General features: G+C 39.0%; 1 protein-coding gene across 1 annotated transcript in view; it reads right to left on the bottom strand.

Annotated features, from left to right (window-relative positions):
- Positions 1–786: 786 nt before the first annotated feature.
- Positions 787–20,130, bottom strand: part of LOC128983696 (cardioactive peptide) — an 86,042-nt gene continuing 66,698 nt past the window's right edge. Inside the window, exons 3-5 of the mRNA XM_054403097.1 lie at positions 19,795–19,864; positions 18,633–18,793; positions 787–2,083 (exon numbers count right to left, since the gene is read on the bottom strand). Coding sequence (XP_054259072.1) covers positions 2,003–2,083; positions 18,633–18,793; positions 19,795–19,864 — 312 coding nt within the window. The 3' untranslated portion in view covers positions 787–2,002. The remainder of the gene's footprint in view (positions 2,084–18,632; positions 18,794–19,794; positions 19,865–20,130) is intronic.

Raw genomic sequence — 20,130 nt, 5'->3', positions numbered from 1 at the left:
TTAGCACGTTATTTCCAAATTTTTTCCGGGGTCCCTTTGCTGGGGGGTATGGAATACCCCCCCGGCCCCCCGGTGACCCCCCCCCAAAATATATGTCTAGGACCGCCCTTGATGGGTGGATATGTACAGAGCTACAGCCCACACCTGTAGTCCCATTTTGATGAAATTTGGTATATAGGTACTACTATTCCATGGTATCTCTAAGTGTTTTTTTATTTATATTTGTAATGGTATTTTCCCCATAAAAAGCCATAAAATAACGGAAAAATCAAATTTTCTGAAAAAATTGCACGAACGATTTTGACAAAAATGTAGTATGTTAGTCAATGGTTATAGTCCTTTAAATTCAGAATAAAATGGTACAAATTCCATTTCCGTAAAAATTATGGTTCAAAAGTAATTGTAACTTATGTTATTTTCCCATAAAAAACCCATAAAATAATAAAAACTAATTTAAGGAAAAAAGTCGCTTTTGATTAAAATGAATGTGTTATGGTCCTTATAATTCTAAACTAAATAGTGCAACCACCCAATTGCTGTAACAATTTCGGTTCAAAAGTTATTGCAACTTTGGAAACTAAAGGTTGTTGACAAGCTAAGCTTATGGGAGAAAGTATATGTCAGATTTCTAATACCTTTTAAATTGATTTTAACAACAATATTTGCATTGAATTACTATTAGTTTAAACGTTTAATGTTACAAAATAGTAATTTTATGTGGAGGTATAGGTATAAGGAGGTGGGAAACACCTTTTTTTCTACATGAGATTTGTTGAATAATAAACATATTTCAAAATAATATATATTTTTCAGTTCATACATATGCTATACAGTTTTTAAGTTCACATAAATGAATCCTGGACAACATTTTGTAGTACCTTATGTTATTCTTGAAAATTTTATATGCTCTTACTTGTGTTAAAACTTATAGCAAAACAGTTTATACTTAGCAGCCTCAATCATTTAGCCCAGGCAAAATAGCCAAAAAAAGAGCTGTAGCTCCTAAAATTTGGGAGAGGGCTGGAAATCGTTTTAATCGGCTCTTGAGATCCTAAAAAGTTAAAAATGAGTTTGCGACGGATATTGAAGTGAGCTAAGTGTATGGGAGGCAAAAAACTAGGCCAATTTTGCTCATTTTTTTAGTTTTCGCTTATAACTCAAAACATTGCATCCCACAAAAAGTGTATCCATACTTTTCTAAAGAACATTAAATTCTGCGTCGAACGACGTTAAAATCATTAATACCGGTTCAGTTGTTCTGCTACAACAGGTCATCAAAGTTAAAGTAGTTCTAACATTCTCCTTGTCATCCTATTATTGATGATTACAGCGTGTTCCGCCAGATGGCAGAGTGTATGCTATATTTTGTTTGACAACCTGTTGTGGCAGAATGACTGAACCGATTTTAATGATTTTAACGTAATTCGACGCGGACTTTATTGTTCTTTAGACAAGTATCCGTACACTTTTTTGTGGGATGCATTGTTCTTCAGTTATAAGCGAAAAACTAAATATTTGAGCAAAATCGGCCTAGTTTTTTGCCTCCCATACACTTAGCTCACTTCAGAATCCTTCACAAACCCATTTTTAACTTATTTAGGATCTCCAGAGCAGATTAAAACGATTTCAAGTTTTTCCCCAATTTTTAGGAGCTACAAGTCTAGTTTGCCTGGGCTATAATTGCAACTGAATGAATAAATCTCTTTTTACCTACTAAATAATAATCCTTCACTTAGATACATCACAACATTTACCTGGTGAGTAAGTAAGTACCCTATTCACCCATATCCCAATTCCAGGAATAACATATTTATAGTGTAAACGTAATTCTTGAAACACAACTTTTCTCAAATTGGGATATGGTACATAATCATTTCTAATAGATTTTACATTATGGATTCAAAGTGGTACTACTTATGTATGGTTGATGGTAAGTTTTATTTACAGCTAAACACAACACTAAACAATAAACAAAAGTTTTTCATCTGATGGTGAAAACACCTTATGACTGGGTGTAGTCTATGGATCTTTTCTTGAGAGATGAGAGAGGGAAAGGCTTGACAGCGTATCTCTCTCGTTCAGCCTGTAATACAAACAAGAATAACAATCTGGGTTCACTTTTTTATAATTTTAGAGCATGATAAATTATTTATTTAATTTGTATCATACGCACAATTTATTTCAAACAGTTAGCTCCTCGAGCCTTATAAAATGACTTGAACATAGCATTTTTAATTTCACGATTGTCTTTTCCTTCCATTGTCTTGAGACAGTAGGTAGCAGAACTCTGTCTGAACGGTACAAATGTAGGCTAAGCTTCTTTTCAACTTCATGAACAATAACAAATTTAAGTATACAGGGTGTCCCGGAACTCTCTACCAATATTTTAGGGCATTGCTCCTGGGTAAGAAACATACCTAAATATCATATTTAAATTGTCCGGAAGTCCTTAGTTACTCACACAGCCGGCATTTTGTTTTTTTCAGTTATTAATTTTTTTCTAAAGAATGGTTTAACTTACGAAATTGAAACTTTGTACAAACATGTATGACAACTATACAAAGCTACCAAAAAATTATGACGATTTTTCCAATTCATAAAACAAAATGGCGGCCATTTAAAAAAATTTACAAAAATTTTACAAGAATGTTAATACAAATCTATTGACACTATTTTTAAGATTGGGCGAGTATTAACTGAGATATGGCAATTTTAGTGATACGTGACCTCTGAAGGTTAGTTGGAGCGCATGCTGAAAGCGTCGTCCAAACCTACCCTTTCAATTTCACTGCATTAATTGCTAAATAAAGTAAACAAAGAAAAGTATAAACAATAACAAAATATTTTGTTTTGAAACAACTGTTAAGTTAAAATAACATTCATTTGGAAAAAGAACTTGTCAACTGTCGAAGTAATTTACAAAAGTAAACACGCTAGTAACATAGTTTTAGCGAATTTCCCATATAGGGAATAAGCGATTACCGTAGTACTCATGGTAAGACCTGGATGCGGGACCGATTTTTTTTTTCGTTTTGAGGTCCCTAGAGGCCAAAAACACCATCCGTTCAAATTCATATATATATATATATATATTTATATATATATATATATGTGTCCGTCAGCACGATAACTCGAGCAAAAATGATCCGATTTGGATGAAATTTGGTACAAACGTGTAAACGTACGTTTATTCGAACGAGTTCGCGATCCAGCATGATCGGACCATGGGAACGGGGGTTTACAGGGGGTTTTATGGGGTAAAAATAGGTTTTTCCTATTTTTGACCCAAAAAACATAAAATTTAGCAATTTCTTTCCAAACCATTTTGTAGAGCTTAAAAAAACAAATAATTTAGTATATTGAAGCGTTATTATACGCCTAATAGTTACGGAGAAAATTCCAAAAAATTGTAAATTTAAATTCCCATGTTATTCTTATGGAGGGAGAATAAGTAAACTGTTGTAGTTTGCTTGTTTGTGAACATATTTTGATCAAATTTGGAAATTGTTTTTATTTCTCACTACCTATTCACATTTTACAAAAAAAAAAAGTTTTACCCTCCCTGATGCAGCAAACCTAAGTACTTGTTATACTAATTCTATTTAAATCAAGAATAAATGTTATATTTTTAAGTAGACATTTCAGTGTAAATCCAATCAGTCAAATGGAAATTCGCTTGGTCTGCAGGTTTGCTGCGGCGGGGGTATTTCTATGTTTTTTATGAATACCGGTATCCATTCTAATATCCGTGATAATTACCCACCCTCATTGAATATATGTACATCATCCTATATTCATTTATATAAACGATAAGATACAGTATTTAGTTGAAATAAAAGTGATATTTTACCTACATCAGCGCACCCAAACGTATCCACCCGTAAACACATGTCAAACCAATGTTTTAGATTTTACAAAAGGGTAGAAAGTGTATTTGCATTATCAACCTAGTTCAATGATAGCATTGTGTTTAATCTATCTGTTTCACTCTGGAAAAAACCCTCAGAGGTTGTGGTAGTAATTTAAAATTGTGATTCCTGATCATCCTTGATCTCCTTGCTTGATAACATCAATATTTTCAGGCCTAAACCAAACAAAGTTTAATTAGTCATCCATTTATTGAAAACAATTCTGCCGAGATGAATTAAAACGTGTAAAAACTGTTATTTTCCTAATCTTTCCTCAAAAGGTCAAACAGTAAAATAATTTGCATATGCTTTTCTTTGAAGGCTCATGGGCATAACTTCGATTTGTATACATAACATGGTCTTACTTATCTCCGTGGTCTACTTATCTCTACACTAATCTTACTTATTTCCTACAATCAATGACAAAATCATATATTAAAGATTCCAAAAAGTCATCCGAAGATTCCAATCTAAAGTTCTTAAGGCACATTCTCCAGGCACCATGGTTCGTTAATAACGAAGTGCTTCACAGGGACAGTCGATCCCCAACGGTCAAAGAAGAAATTTCAAGGTTAAGTGCCAAATACTTAATGAAATTAGGGTACCATACTAACTACCTTGCTTTAAATTTATTGGAAAACAGCAACTGCGTATATAGATTGGAAAAGATGCCATGTTTTGGACTTAAGTTATAGTTTACTCCTGTATTTAAATTTTATCATATTTGCTTAGTGTTCTATTTTTGTTGAACAGATTGTAAATTAAATAAAATGTAAAAAAGGGAGCAAGCACCTGTTCATCAACAAGTCTTGCCAAAAATTTGATCAATCATATAAAGATTTAAGAAATCTGTAGCTCATGTCCAACACATGAACAACACTTTTTAGTCTGGTAATACACTGACTATTGTCCAGCAGATTAACAGCAAGACTGTTCGGATGATATTCTAATTTTTCTTGGTACTTTTTGCTATGGTCTGTAATTTATTATTTCAATGATTTAATTTTGAAGTAATTCCTAATTGTAGTGTTGGATAGAAACCAAGGTGCGCCAATAATTCTTCTCGGCCTCTTAGCCTGAAATCGTTCAAGTATTTTGATGTTGGATTTGCTCGAGGCCCCCCTGTAGCGGGGGGCCGTTTGGTGAGGGGGTGCGGGGTTAAGGTATGGGATGGAGGAGGGAAATTCGGGTAATCAGGAGGGAATAAACAGGGTAATGCTAATAGGTTAGGAAAAGGTGTGTCTGGACCAAACTTAATTTCAGCGTGCTGAATCTGCTACCAATACAATTAGGAAGATTGCTGGGGACCAGAGGGACGGAGACCTTTTACCCAGATCAGAACAATTGCCTAGCCAGCTTTGATTTGAACTAATGGAACTAACTATTTAAATATAAACCTATCCTTCCACTATGAACTGAACTTGGGTAATTACTTACTAATTATTGATGAGCAAATGAGTGATATGCAATTGAATACTGAATGAGAAATAAGTATGAATTGATTTAAACTATTAAGTTACATTCTGGGAACATGTGGATTAGTATTCATGTTTCGAAAGGTTGGTGGCAGAGTGCCACCAACCGGCTAAGTTGTCAATTCCTACATTTCCATAGTCGGGTGAGCCAGAAGGGCTCCCCGCTAGTTACCTGACTTAGCCAGACATTTTCCCTACTTAATTTCTACATATTAACTAACTATGATAACTTATCCCAAACATCGAAGAGAAGTCCTGGATTTTACGGAGAGGTTTCCTGTGTAGAAGCCGGTTGTCCAAGAAGGAGGACAAGACTAGGAAAGGTGGGGATAGAGCATTGATGCAGTCGCGGCAGGCAACGAGATGAACATGCAGCCCGGCTTCGCGAACTGCACACACTATAAAAAATATAGCGTGCCGCTATGCGTCACAACCACCCCCCTTACGACGAAAGAAAAGAAAAGAACAGAACAGTTTTTTTTAAGGTTGGTGAAAGGGTTTGGTTTGGTGTGTGTTTTTTTTTTTTTGTGGGGAAGTTTGTCGTTCGGTTTGCTTCCAGATGTGGAAGGTTCTGACCAGCTTGGCTGTAATAGGCACCTCGGACCACCGGACTTTCCCGAACCAACCACGGCAGAGAGCGGGATCCACCCCCCCTGCGAAAAGAGGAAGGCATTGTGGGGACGACAGTTTGTTTCCCTAACCTAAAATTGGAATTGAATTGCTTTCTGTTGTGAAATAAAAAGGGACGGACAACTGCACGCACAAAAGATTTTTTTTTTTTTTTTTTTTTTTTTTTAATTAGGTTTTCTTCTTAAGGCATTGCTGGTGCACTGTGGGGGAATTTGAGATCAGCTGGTGTGTCTTCTGGTGATGCAGGTCTTGAGAGGTGCTGATGGTATGGGCTAAGTGTTGAGGCAGCAGGCTGAGTGTAGGCAAAGAGATGTTGTGTGCTGATGACTCATGCGGACAAGGCCGGAGCATCGCAGGCTGCGCCCAAGGTGTGTTGGCTGATGACTCATGCGGACAAGGCCGGAGCATCACTGGCTGCGCCCAAGGTGTGTTGGCTGATGACTCATGCGGACAAGGCCGGAGCATCGCTGACTGATGATGGGGGATGTCGAAGATAAATGTATCTTGTGGTCCAAAACAGATGTGCACGATATTTCATGATTGATTGGTATGCGGGAAAATTGTAGAGTTGTTAATTGAGTTTTGCTTTTTCATTTGATTTATTTATTATTTTTTGCTTGCTTTGATTGTGCAGTTGTCTGGTGTCTATTAAATAATGCTGGGGGAAATGAATATTTAATCAGATCGCAGATGATCGTAAAAAAATTATTTTCAAGGTGACTGTCGTTGTGGAAATGAAGAAGGGTTGGTCGCAAGGTGGAGGTCCGATCACTGACGGGTTGGCTCGGACTCAAAAGGTGAACCATGGGTTCGTTGGGGCCGAGCTACTCAAAACCAGACTGATGGAACTCGCGGGTACCGTTTTGGGGTCTGTGTGTTGAAGGAGTTTGGAAGGATAGTAACTGTTCTTTTTGAAACCTTTTTTTTTTTGTTGAAACTTTTTTTTTTTTTTTTTTTTTTTTTATAAAGAACGTTTCGCATGCAAATTATTACGTATGCAAATTATTACGCATGCAGAAAATTGCGCGTCGGAAAGCGCTAGAAAAAGGTGGGAATAGGTTTTCTTGGGATTCTGGAGATTGTTTCCTTATCAAGTATAAGTATTTCCTTAAGAGGCAAGATTTCCGGTTCGTTTGTTTTTTTGTAAAAAATAAAAGTACTGAGTTTCTTAACTAAACTGGTAACTATTTCTCCCCTAAATCTAACTAACTCTACCTTAGTGACTAATTAAGCTAAGAAGTATGAAAAGAAAATAAGGGAGGTAAAGGAAAGAATAGAAAGAGAGTTTGTCTCTAAACACTCGACTAGCTAGGTCGCCACAGAAGGTGCCATCACTGAGCCCTTTCCTACGGGGGTAAAATTAAGCAAAATAAAAAATAAAATTAAATCTCCCGTGGAAAGTAATCACAAAAAGGTGATTCAATCAAAAAAATTCTTTACTGAACTCAGTGAGGGTGCGAGAGACGAAGAGGGAGGGGTGAAAGATTTGGTCGACAACGCACGGAGGAAGACGTGTAGGGCAGCCCATCCTAAGGAAGGATACCCCGAGACTCACTTTCCCCCGGGCGTTGGCGGGGACAGCGACAGATTGAGAAGACTTAACCTAATATCACCTTAGCAGAGTGTTCTGATCTGGGTAAAGAGATTGATCTTGTTTTTTTTTCCTAAAATTGTGGCTGAAAAAATCGTTTTAGATGTGACACATGTGCGTTCCTAACAAATTTTCCGGTTGAGGGATTGATCAAACGTGCTGTGACGGGAGAAGAGAAAGCTTCAATTACACATGGCTTGGACCAGACAGGGAGTAATTTCTGATTGATGGCGTCGGAGGCCCTACTGAGGTGGTGTTCTCTGAACATTACCCAGTCGCCTATCTTGTAAGGGTTGGGTAATCTGTCCAGATCATATTTTTGTTGCCTGAGCTGCCTAGCCTTTGTGAGGTTCTCGACGGCTCTTCTCCACTCTTCATTGGAAGATTGTGGGGAAGCCTGATCGTCGATTAGCCTGTCCATATTCCAATGGAGTTCTAAGGGGTGTGAAATATTTCTTCCGAGGAACAAACGAGCTGGGGAAATTTTGGTGGAGTCATGCCGTGCGGAATTAAATGCCATCTGAAACCAATGTAGCTCCTGATCCCATCGTTTCTGGTGTTCGTGGTGAAAAATTCTGATCGCGATCTTTATCTGCTTGTTTACTCTTTCGGCGTGGGAAGGGTTGGGGTAATAGGGACTGGTGTAGATGTGTTGAATGCCTAGTCCCATGCAAAGGTTTTTGACTGTTACTGACTTGAAGGAGGAGACGTTGTCGGAAACTAGAAATTTTGGAGGACCAAAGATTGAGAAAACTTGCTTGGTTAGCACTGATGTGGTGGTTTCGGCCTTGGTATTCCTGACAGGGATCATGAGGCAAAACTTGGAAAAGGAATCAACTACGGTTAGGATGTACTGGTTTCGATTGAGAGAGAGTGGGAGAGGGCCAATATGGTCGATGAATATTTTCTCCCACGGTTGAGTTACTATTTCAGAAGAGAGTTTCCCCACCTTTGTGTTTGGTGCCTGTTTGCACCTTTGGCATTTGAACAAGCTCAAACTTTATCAGCGATGAAGGTTTTGAGGTCTGGTGCCCAGAAAAAGGGTTCGATGCGGGCAAGGGTCTTGCTGATGCCTAAATGGGCTGAAGTGGGAGACTCGTGGTAGTAGGCAAACAAAAGGTCGAAAAGTTTCCGGGGAACGACTACTCTGGCCTTGGTTTGATTTGGGAGCCGGTAAAGAAGGGTATGGTTTTCTACGGAGTAATTTGGGGGCTTGTTGGCTGACCTAATGATTTTCCTGAGGTCGGGATCATCGATTTGATGGCTGCTGATATCCTTGAAAACCTCAGGTAGGGAAAAAAGAGATAAAACAGGCGGTTGTTCAATGGGAGGAGTTGTTTCTGTTGGCTCGGTGTTCTCGAAAAGCCGGGAGAGACAATCTGCGATCACGTTGTCTTTTCCTCGAATGTGATAGATTTTGAATTTGAAGGAGTTGATGAAGGAGATCCAGCGTGCAATTTTGCCAATTTGACGAGGGTGGTTTAGAAGCCAAGTGAGGGCTGAGCAGTCCGAGTGAAGCTCGAACTCTCGGTGTTCCAGATACTGATGATACTTTTGCAAGGCGAAAACTATTGCAAGACATTCAAGTTGAAGCGTGGAGTAGTTGAGTTCATGTTTATTGAGAGCGCGGGATGCATAGGAAACTGGGAACAACTGATCACCATGAGGTTGGAGAAGGACAGCTCCAATTGAGGAACCGGAGGCATCGGTGTGCACGACGAATTGTTTACTGAAATCGGGCATACGGAGAATAGTGGAGGAGACCAAGGCCTTCTTTAAGGTTTCAAACGCTGTGACCTGGTCGGGACCGAAAATGAAGGGGACTCCCTTTTTCTTTAGGTGATTTAATGGTATGGTAATTGTGGCATAGTCCTTTATGAAACGGGCATAAAATGCTGTCATTCCAAGGAAGCGGGACAACTGCTTGATGTTTTTGGGGGTAGGGAATTCATCTATGGGACGTGTCCTATCGGGATGGATTGAAATGGTGTGATTTGAGAAGACATGACCAAGAAACTGAACTCTGTTTGACGCGACCGTAATTTTTTCCGGATTGACAGTGAGTCCTGAGTCGCGGAGACGTTGAATTACCGATTTGACCTTTTCGATGTGATCTTCAAAGGTTGTGTCGCTGTAAACGCACAAGTCATCAAAAAAATTGTAAATGTAATTGAATTTTATGTCGCCGAAAATTTTGTCGATCAAAGAGGTGAGAACCATACTACCTGACGCGAGTCCAAAAGGGAGGAAATTGAACTCATATTGAGCCCAAGGAACAACAAAAGACGTGAATTGCTTGGACTCCTCGGCCAGGGGAATTTGGTTGTATGCCGAGTTCAAATCAAGGAGTGTGAACCAACGAGCTTGGCCTAAATGCTGAAAGGCGCTTTCTATGGTGGGCATTGGCGTGGCGTCAAGTTCCAAAATGGAATTCAAATTTCTGTAGTCGACAACCATGCGAGTTTTCCCACCCTTTTTGGGAACTAGAAAGGCGGCGGAGGCGTATTGCGACGTGGAGGGTCTAATAACTCCTTTTTGTAGCAGTTCGTCGATGTGTTGCCGCATAAGTTGAAGCTTGGGAGGGGCGTACTGATACGGTTTGTTTCGCACAACTTTGGTTTCCTTGATGCGGATATGATACTTTAAGAGGTTTGTTCGCCCTAACTTGCTAGTGATGGTCTCAGGGAATTCTGAAAGCAACTGAGAGACAACTTGGCGTTGTTGGGGATTTAAATTTTCCCCCATATTGAAGGAAAGTTCTTTCTGCTCGGCGATTGGAGTGCAAATGAGTGAAAAGGCTGTCGGGGATCCAGGTGATCCATACGGAAAACTAAGAGAGTGAGTGCACATGTTGATTATTGCCTTGGTTTTTGTTAAGAAATCAGACCCTATCAAAATGGGAACTGGTAATTTATCAGTGACAAAAAATTGATACGTCCAAGAAAGGTGTTTTATTTTGAAATGAATCTTTGCTGCAAATCTGAAATTTATGGGTTCGCCGGCTGCGGATATTGCTGAAAACGTTGTCGGGTGTTTACTGACGACTGCGCTGGTATGTCGCTTTAGGAGCTGATAAGTTTCAGATGACAACAAACAAAACGAAGATCCGGTATCTATAAGGGCTTCCTTAACAATTCCCCTAAAATTTAGGGTGACGTAACAAAGCTTGTTTGGCGGAATGCTTGGGGAACCCTTAAGTTTGTTGACCAAATTTTGCCTTTGGGGCACCTGACATACAGACTGAACAAGGGGAAGCGCTGCGGTGCCTAACGGTGCTCCCCTTTGGAGTTTCCCTGAGTTTGAAATGTCGACGGCGACTCGCGGTTTGATACAAAACGTTGAGGTGGTTGATGTGACCTTGGAAATTGCTGATTGTTCTGGTGAAACGGGAAACGCGGAATGTGAGGTGGAAAAGTCTGTGGCTGAACATTTGAGAAACGTTGGGCGCTGTGGCCTGGAAAATTGTGGTTGCTTCGTCGATTTCGCCACTCCCCTGGTGGGTTTGATTGATAGCTCTGCCCGTGCTCAACACTGCGCTGTGGGAAACCCGGTCGCGAGACGGCCTGCCCCCGTTCCAGCGCGCGGACAGTCTGAACCCTGGGTACTAAGGCCCGGAGATCAGACAGACTACACGCAGCAGGAAAAGCAGCAAGAGCCGCCCGCGTCGGTGCATTCAAACCGTTCAGCACCGTATCGAGCACATCGCGTTCTGAGAAGTCAGAGACTAACAATGCTGAGGCGGCAGAAATGGCGTCGACAAATTCGGAAAGAGATTCTGAGGGTCGTTGAATCCTGTAGACCATGGAAGAAATTATCGCATGCCTGACTTGCGCAGGGAGAAAAAAATCCCTAACACGCGAGATGACCTGCTCCAGATTGATGTGATCGGCGATTCCCTTAAGCCAAAATGACCTTAACTGTTCCGCAGTGCGGGGAAGAATCGCTAGCAAAACATCTTCGTCGTCAAACAAATCCAATTTTGATATTTTGGAAGCTGCAATCAAAAACTCGGCCAATTCACGAGGCTCCGAACCAGTAGTGACTGGCAAGTCCCTTACGAGATCGTCTAAAACCCTGTTTTTGCTCTGAACTGGGCGAGGGGGGGAACGACTCTTGGTCATGGCAGAAAAAACCTGTTGACCGACTGCGATCGCAGTTTGCTGAACCAACTGGGTCCAATTCGCTTGAAGAGAATTTGCGCTGTCGGTGCTCTGGGTCGCGGCGCCGCTTGTGCCACTAGAGCCGGCGTCGTTTACCTCCTGATTCGTGCCGGGAGACTGAGTGGTGGTCAGGACCTGAGGAGATTTGTCGTCAGTTTGATTTGGAGCAATGGTCGTTGGACAGGTCAGGTCCGGCCTGGCATTGATGGGCAAGGGCTCGGTTCCGCCGTTCAATTGCAATGTTTTCAAAAATTCGCTTAACAAGGTCCTATTCACTGACAAGGTCGCTGAGGGTGCAATCCCCAAAACATGACACTGATTTGTCGCATCCTGCGCATTGAGAGTGCATACCCAGGAAGTGCCTGTTGGCAACTCCTCGGGAGAATATATTCTAGAAGGCATGTCGCCTAAACAACAAAGAAGCTTACAAAACAAATAAATATTTCTCTAAACACTAAACACCTACCGCCTACGGTTACCCCTTCACTTTCTCACTCGAAATTCAAAATTGAACAAGGGGGAACCCCAGGCAACGCTACCGACACAAGAAATGAGGAATCGCAAAAAAAAATAACTAAGCCAAAAAAAAAAATTAGCCTATGACTCAATCGCAGCTAGGTAATTCTCTGGAGCACACAAAAGTTTTTTTTTGTTTGTGACAAATTGCAAGTGCTTGCAATGAGGGATCAATCATTCTTGCGTGAGAGTTGGAGAAAGAGAGTTTTCTATTGATGGAATCAACGTCGCAAATGCGTCGCTATTTAAATGAATGTCATCACGACGCATTGACCTTCCATAATAGGCATGAAAATATTGCATGTGATTCAATTCGTCGGGGATGTCTATTACCTTAGTAAACTCTGAACGTAAAGTCAGCAAAAATTTGTTTATTTGATGCAGACGGTTGATTGCTGAAAAAGAATTCCTTATCCTTGGATAATGCGGTAACGTCGTAAACACAACTACCATCCCAGGATAATTCCGACGTAATAATCTCAGAAAAGACAAAAAGGAGTTCTTAAAAACTGTAATTCCAACATTTGCTAAAAAATCATTATTACCTAAGAAAAACAACAGTGGCATGTGTGGCTGTATCGCAGTACTATTTAACTTAACAAAACTCTTGAGTTCGGATATTTTTGCTCCAGAAATGCCCTTGACTAAGATTGGCTGTAATCTTCCAGTTGAGTGACGATTGGTTTGACAAAAATTGTAAAATCGAGTGGCATAAGAGTCACCGATTACCTGAATATTTAACGAAGATTTTTCTTGGTTCATGACCAATTCTTAAATTCACCTAACCTAATTGCAACTCGGTGAAACCCAAAACTGCTCAACCGACTACGAATACGAATAGAAGTGTAGATTCGTCGAACTAACAAAGGCGATTGCTTAAAAAAAAACCCACTTAACAAAATACAATTGTACATAAACTGGCACAAAACCCTCCTAAATGTAGGCCTACACATAATTCAAAACTCTACTCAAAATGTTGTATTGGACACAAAACAAAATTATTTAATGAAATTGCAAATTGCATTCAAATATCTAATTTCCTTGCTTCGAAGTAAAATATATTTGTCGAAGGCTAAGTCACAAATTTCCAGCTAAAATGGGTAACCAAATTGTTATGAGTATACACACTAACTAAAATTACTGTATTGCTAGCAGAAAACCAGATATTGCTGTTGGCTCTACTTGACAGCGCTTACTGTAAATGGCGTGGATTCCGGCCTAATTCGAGTGTCCGCCCAGACAAAAACTGAGTTCTGGCAATAATAAAAACAAACTAGATAAATGAAATGGTAACCATAAGGTTCCTGGTAACCTAAACTACTATTGCAGAACTTAAAAAACTAGCCTACTAATCATTAACAAATTTTAATAACCAAAAAACTGTCTACTGTAAAAGGTAAAGTAGGCCTAGCCTAGTAATTTTTCCCAACAGATTTGCTCTACTGAAAATTTGGACAAAAATGACTAACTAAGGCTTACTAGGGATGACCAATAGTGTGACAAAATAAGTAATAAAGACAATTCATATGACACAATACATTTGACAAGAATAAATAAGGCACAGGTGATAAATAACAACAGTAAATTACACTGGAAAAAATTGGTGACAAATAGGCTATTGCATGAAAAATGATTTATTTAATAAGACATAGAACACATATAACACTGACTCTACACTAGTTCACAAGGTGCTGATTTTAATTTAAAATAATCTGGTCATTAAGCCAACAAAAACACCTTGTGTTGGGCAAAGTACCACTTTAATTTAACAAAATTGGGCTGTAGGTCGTTTTAATACCCTACCTTGTACCTTACACCCACTAAATATTACAGACCAGCTAATGCCTCTTGCTAGGCTTAACTTTAAAATCGAAATTCACAACACTTGTTCACTAAATCCACTGTCCACTGCCTAGGCTCGAAAGGTGGTAAGATCTCCTGTAACATAAAAACAGACAAAACACACACAGCCCTACCTATGTCACACTAATCTTGGTTGGTCAACCTAGCCTAACCAATTTACACTTCCCTACCAATTTACTAACCAAAAACAGCTTAACCACTAGACTACCTATCCGTGTCGGTTAAGTCAGGGAAAAATGCACTTTACTTTTTGCCAGGAGAAAAAAAAATATCCCCAGAATGTACACTTAACTTCTTTTACCTAAAAATGAAACTGAAATTGCCTAGGTTAAGTACCCTGATCTAGGCCAAAGCCTGCTACCATATGTAGGGTGTGCGTGTACCATATGTGCGTGCTGGGCCCATAACCCAGAGGTCCGTGGATCGTAACCACGCTCTGCTACCATATGTAGCGGGGGGCCGTTTGGTGAGGGGGTGCGGGGTTAAGGTATGGGATGGAGGAGGGAAATTCGGGTAATCAGGAGGGAATAAACAGGGTAATGCTAATAGGTTAGGAAAAGGTGTGTCTGGACCAAACTTAATTTCAGCGTGCTGAATCTGCTACCAATACAATTAGGAAGATTGCTGGGGACCAGAGGGACGGAGACCTTTTACCCAGATCAGAACACTTGCCTAGCCAGCTTTGATTTGAACTAATGGAACTAACTATTTAAATATAAACCTATCCTTCCACTATGAACTGAACTTGGGTAATTACTTACTAATTATTGATGAGCAAATGAGTGATATGCAATTGAATACTGAATGAGAAATAAGTATGAATTGATTTAAACTATTAAGTTACATTCTGGGAACATGTGGATTAGTATTCATGTTTCGAAAGGTTGGTGGCAGAGTGCCACCAACCGGCTAAGTTGTCAATTCCTACATTTCCATAGTCGGGTGAGCCAGAAGGGCTCCCCGCTAGTTACCTGACTTAGCCAGACATTTTCCCTACTTAATTTCTACATATTAACTAACTATGATAACTTATCCCAAACATCGAAGAGAAGTCCTGGATTTTACGGAGAGGTTTCCTGTGTAGAAGCCGGTTGTCCAAGAAGGAGGACAAGACTAGGAAAGGTGGGGATAGAGCATTGATGCAGTCGCGGCAGGCAACGAGATGAACATGCAGCCCGGCTTCGCGAACTGCACACACTATAAAAAATATAGCGTGCCGCTATGCGTCACACCCCAAAGTTGAATGCTGTATGTCCGAATTGGTTTGATCATAGCTTTAAATAGTAAATACCCCCGCCGCAGCAAACCTGCAGACTAAGCGAATTTCCATTTGCCTGATTTGATTTTTAATTAATTCTATTCAAATAACATTAGGTTTAACGAGTACCTAGGTTTACTGCCAATCACGACGGTAACGAAGTGTGTTTTTTAGTAAAATATTAATAGTTTAGTATAAAATAAATAGTTTTGCTAGGTTTGATCCAAATATATCCATAAACAAGCAAACTACAACAGTTTACATATTCTCCAGAAGAATAACATGGGAATTTTTCGTTTACAATTTTCTCCGTAACCAATAATCATACAGAAACACTTCAATATACTAAATTATTTGTTTTTGTAAGCTCTTCAAAATGGTATAGAGAAAATTTGGGAAATTTTAAGTTTTGAGGGCCAAAAACGAGGAAAACCAATTTTTACCCCATAAAACCCCGTTCCTATGCTGGATCATGCTGTTTCACGAACTCTTTCAAATAAACGTAGGTTTAGAGGTTTGTACCAAATTTAATTGAAATCGGATCATTTTTGCTCGAATTATCGTGCTAACGGACACACACACATATATATTTATAAATTTATTTATTAATATATATATATATATACTAGCTGTAACCCGCGGGCTTTGCCCCGTTTAACTTCTTAATTTTCAAGATTATCTCGTTCGCATGGCTCAATCACGTCCTGGTTGAAGTTTGTTCGCTACGCTCACTCACCTTTAGGTTGGAGCTCGTTCGCTGCGCTCACTTGCCTTCAGGTTAGCTCGTTCGCTACGCTAACTCGCCTCCAGGTTGAAGTTCGTTCGCTACGCTCACTCACCTTTTGGTTGCAAATTAGCTGTTGTCATAAATGTAAAAGAAATAATAGTGCTGCACCCTGTTGGTAATTTTTGTAACTTTAATGCTATTGAACATCACAGAACAGAACCAACTTGTTTAATTGAAACAGCTGTTAAGATTCAATAATTTCATTTCTCATAAGGTTAACATGGGAAACTCCAGAGCCACTGGGGCGGAGCCCGAAAGGATTTTTGAAATAAGAATATGCCTATATGTTAATCGGGAATGTGAGCTATCATCATGCCAAATTTCAGCCCAATCCGACCAGTATTTTTCGCGTTCACTTGTCACAAACATACATCCATACATCCATACATCCAAACTTTCTCATTTATAATATTAGTAGGATATATATATATATATATATACACATATGAATTTGAATTTGAACGGATGGTGTTTTTGGCTTCTAAATGAAAAAGTAAATTGGTAAATTATTGGGTCCAATTCTTACCAGGAGACCTACGGTAATAGCTTATTACCTATATGGGAAATTCGCTAAAAATAAATTAGAACATCTAGTATTTTACAATTTTATATTTGAATAATCTGTCATCCCTTTGCCGAGTAAATTGGACGTATCAATGATTGTAGCACTACACATAGTATATACGTCCGTGAACGCGATAACTTGAGTAATTTTTGGCCGATTTTGATGAAATTTGTTTTAGGTGTAAGGCGGAATAATCTTAAATGAGCTCACGAACCAACATGCTCGGACCAAGGAAACGGGGTTTTATGGGGTAAAAAATGGGTTTTCTCATTTTTAACCCTCAAAACACAAAATTTCCCTAAACAAGTTTAAGAGCACAAAAATTTAAGAGCTTCAAAAACTAATAATTTAGTGATCAAAGTGTTTTTGTACGGTTATTAGTAACGGAGAAAATAAAAAAAAAACATAAATATAAAATCCCCATGTTATTCTTATTGAGAATATTTTAAAATGTCGTAGTTTGCTTGCTTATGAATATATTTTGATTAAACTTGGTAAATTAATTTATTTTATACTAAGCTATTATTTTTACTAAAAAACACACTTTGTTGTTTCCCTGTAGCAGCAAACCTAGGTACTCGTCAAACCTATTGATATCTAAACAATTCAGGCGGATGGAAATTTACTTAGTCGGCAGGTTTGCTGTGGCGAGTGTATTTATCCAAATGCTGAAATTGTTTTACAAACGCTGAATGTTTACAGCTGTTACGTTAAGCAAAAATGTTATACCAAAAGCTAGTATAGAATATTAGCGTCGGCTGCTAGACTTTGAAAAAATTTAAACTTAATTTCATCGGTGTAGTTATTAATTTAAATTTTAAATTATGGCTAGGCATATTTTTGGAGGTCATAAGAGAGGTTGTTGTACCTTTGGGCCTAAGTACGAGAAACTTTTCACCTTCCAAACTCAAGCCTCACTCTTGGAAAGTGAAGCTAGAGACTTGTACCATAGATGAAGTAATCATGTACTATGGCTCATGTACGATAAGAGCCATAGTACCATGCAGCACGTCATGATCCTGCAAACAGTGTCTACTGTTGTCATCCCTGCCACAGCTCTAAATTGAGAGACGTGTTCAAATCTTTTGAGCCCATAAATGCAAGAATTGTAGAATTTTGTAGTTTTTACATTCGATGAATCTCTTATCCAGAGATACTGTTTCCATAAGCAGGGAGTTAATAAGAAAACACCGAGAGAACAAGTGACTGCATGAGGCGTAGCTTCGCAGATTTTGGCAGCAGACTTCTGAATCTATACAGCCACACGCTCTCAGCCCTCCTAACTTGCGCTGCAAAGCATGTGTGAAATGGTCAGAGAAGGTGAGGCTGCTATCAAGCACAACGCCAAGAGTCTTTGACTTGTCACACAAAGTCACAAAGTCAAATACTCCCCGTTGAACACTCACTCCTCACTGGCTCTCGCTGAGGGACAACACCATGTCACGTGGTGCCGTATGCATCATAGTACACTTTGCCAAAAGGTTTTTAGTTTCTACCCATTTGCCCCTGACCACCATAGGATCTTTTCTAGATCAGAGCTTATGGAATCGAGTGATGGTCACATCTGGGATGGCTCATAAGACAAGTGCAGCTGTGAATCATCGGCATACAAATGAGCTGTACAATGTTGCACACAGCTAGAAAGGTCTGCCGTAAATTGAATAGAACAGGCCCAAGACAGCTGTCTTGAGGAATTCCTTGGTTTTAACAAGTTGGGTTGATGTTTCACTCTTTAAATGTGTCACTTGCAGCCTGGAGTCTAAGTATGACCTTATCCATTTCAAAATATCATCGTCAAAGTCATACTTGTTTATTGTACTACCTAAAAGTTGTTTGTAACCGTTGCATGTATACTGCACTACTATGGTTGTTACTGTACCTGTTGGTTGTGCCGACGCAGCAGTTCTACCCTAGCCTCCTGGATGGCCTCCCACAGTTTAGCCTCTGACAGTATCTGGCGACTCAGCTCCTCCACCGCCGGCTCACTGTTGAGGTCCACCAGGGTTGCCATGGACTCGTCAGCTCGTTTGCGACCACACCCTGCAACCACCACACAACAAACTTTTAGGAACAACTATACTAAGTTATTATAATAGAAATTTATTTAAAAATATCATTTATGGTTTTGGCATTCGTTTCAAATGCTTTAGGATGTACACAAGTAACATTTACTGGCACAAACATAATCAAAGTTTATTAAAGAGATAAACTAAAATAATTTATTTTTATTCTGAACAACTTGAACATCTGGAACTAGTCCAGTTTAGCAGGGAGTTTACTGTACATGCGGACTCATTGTTTTACAATGCATCTGAAAACAATTAAAGCGTAAGTGACTAAACATTATCGAATATATCACTTAACAAAACTTTCAGGCATGTATAATTTTTACATTCGGTTTGTTCACAAAACAGTAGCCTATATTTTTTATGTAAAAAATAATATTTTGTATTCCATGTTTTTTAGCATTATTTAAGACATATAATAAAATATGTGTACAGGGATACAGGTTCTTAAAATTGGTTTGTTTAAACTTAAATTAAATATGTTAACTTAAACTGTTAGGAGTTTTAGATCCAATGGAAACAAAAGCAGCTTCTTCAAAGCAGTAGAAGTTTAATGTGAGATAAATATCTAAAAAAAATAAATTCCCTTTACCAGCATAATGTCTCTTAAGTTTACAAGAAAAAATGTAGAAACGATAAAAGAAAATAGAGTAACACCCTACCTGACTCGACACCCGGTACCTAACTCGACAGTCTGTGTAACTCGCTGTCAACAGCTGAATAGTGCAAGCAAAATAGCAATTATTTCAAACATTTAGTTTTAATTGTTGAACATTCGACATGTCTTTGGAGATTGTTTACACGATATGTGAAAATAATCATGTAACTAATGAATTTATGTGTAAACACTAGTCGTGTATATATTCATTTATTAAAACCCGTTAAACATTTTAATGTGTTGGATAACTCGACAACCTTAGGATCCACAAATTGTCGAGTTAGTGAGGTGTTACTGTATACTTAATACCATCTCACCTGTAAATGCATTGCAGAAAGGCTTCTTTTTCTTGGGATCAAATATGGCTGCTAAATCTCCATCATAAACCTGAAAAGCCAAACAATCAATTAGCACTAGAAACAAAATAATGTGTTGTTTGGAATATCTTGTAAAGTAAGGTACTGTTACCCGAGAAATTCAGTAGGTAGTGTAGTTATACCGAATTTATGGCGAGACTAACATATAGGAATATGTGTACTAGTACTGTATTGCTGATTATTGACGTACTTTGCCACTCTTTGTCCCGATATAGCAGTCCCAATGCTCAGATGTAATCTGTCGATACTCTTGGGATGCAAGTTCAGTTGATATCA

Source organism: Macrosteles quadrilineatus, unplaced genomic scaffold, assembly GCF_028750875.1.
Source record: "Macrosteles quadrilineatus isolate MER2022 unplaced genomic scaffold, UCM_ALF_1.0 Scaffold_1__1_contigs__length_201487025, whole genome shotgun sequence".
Lineage (NCBI taxonomy): Eukaryota > Metazoa > Arthropoda > Insecta > Hemiptera > Cicadellidae > Macrosteles > Macrosteles quadrilineatus.
The sequence above is the reverse complement of the archived record's forward strand: the minus strand, read 5'-3'. Positions and strand labels throughout refer to the sequence as shown.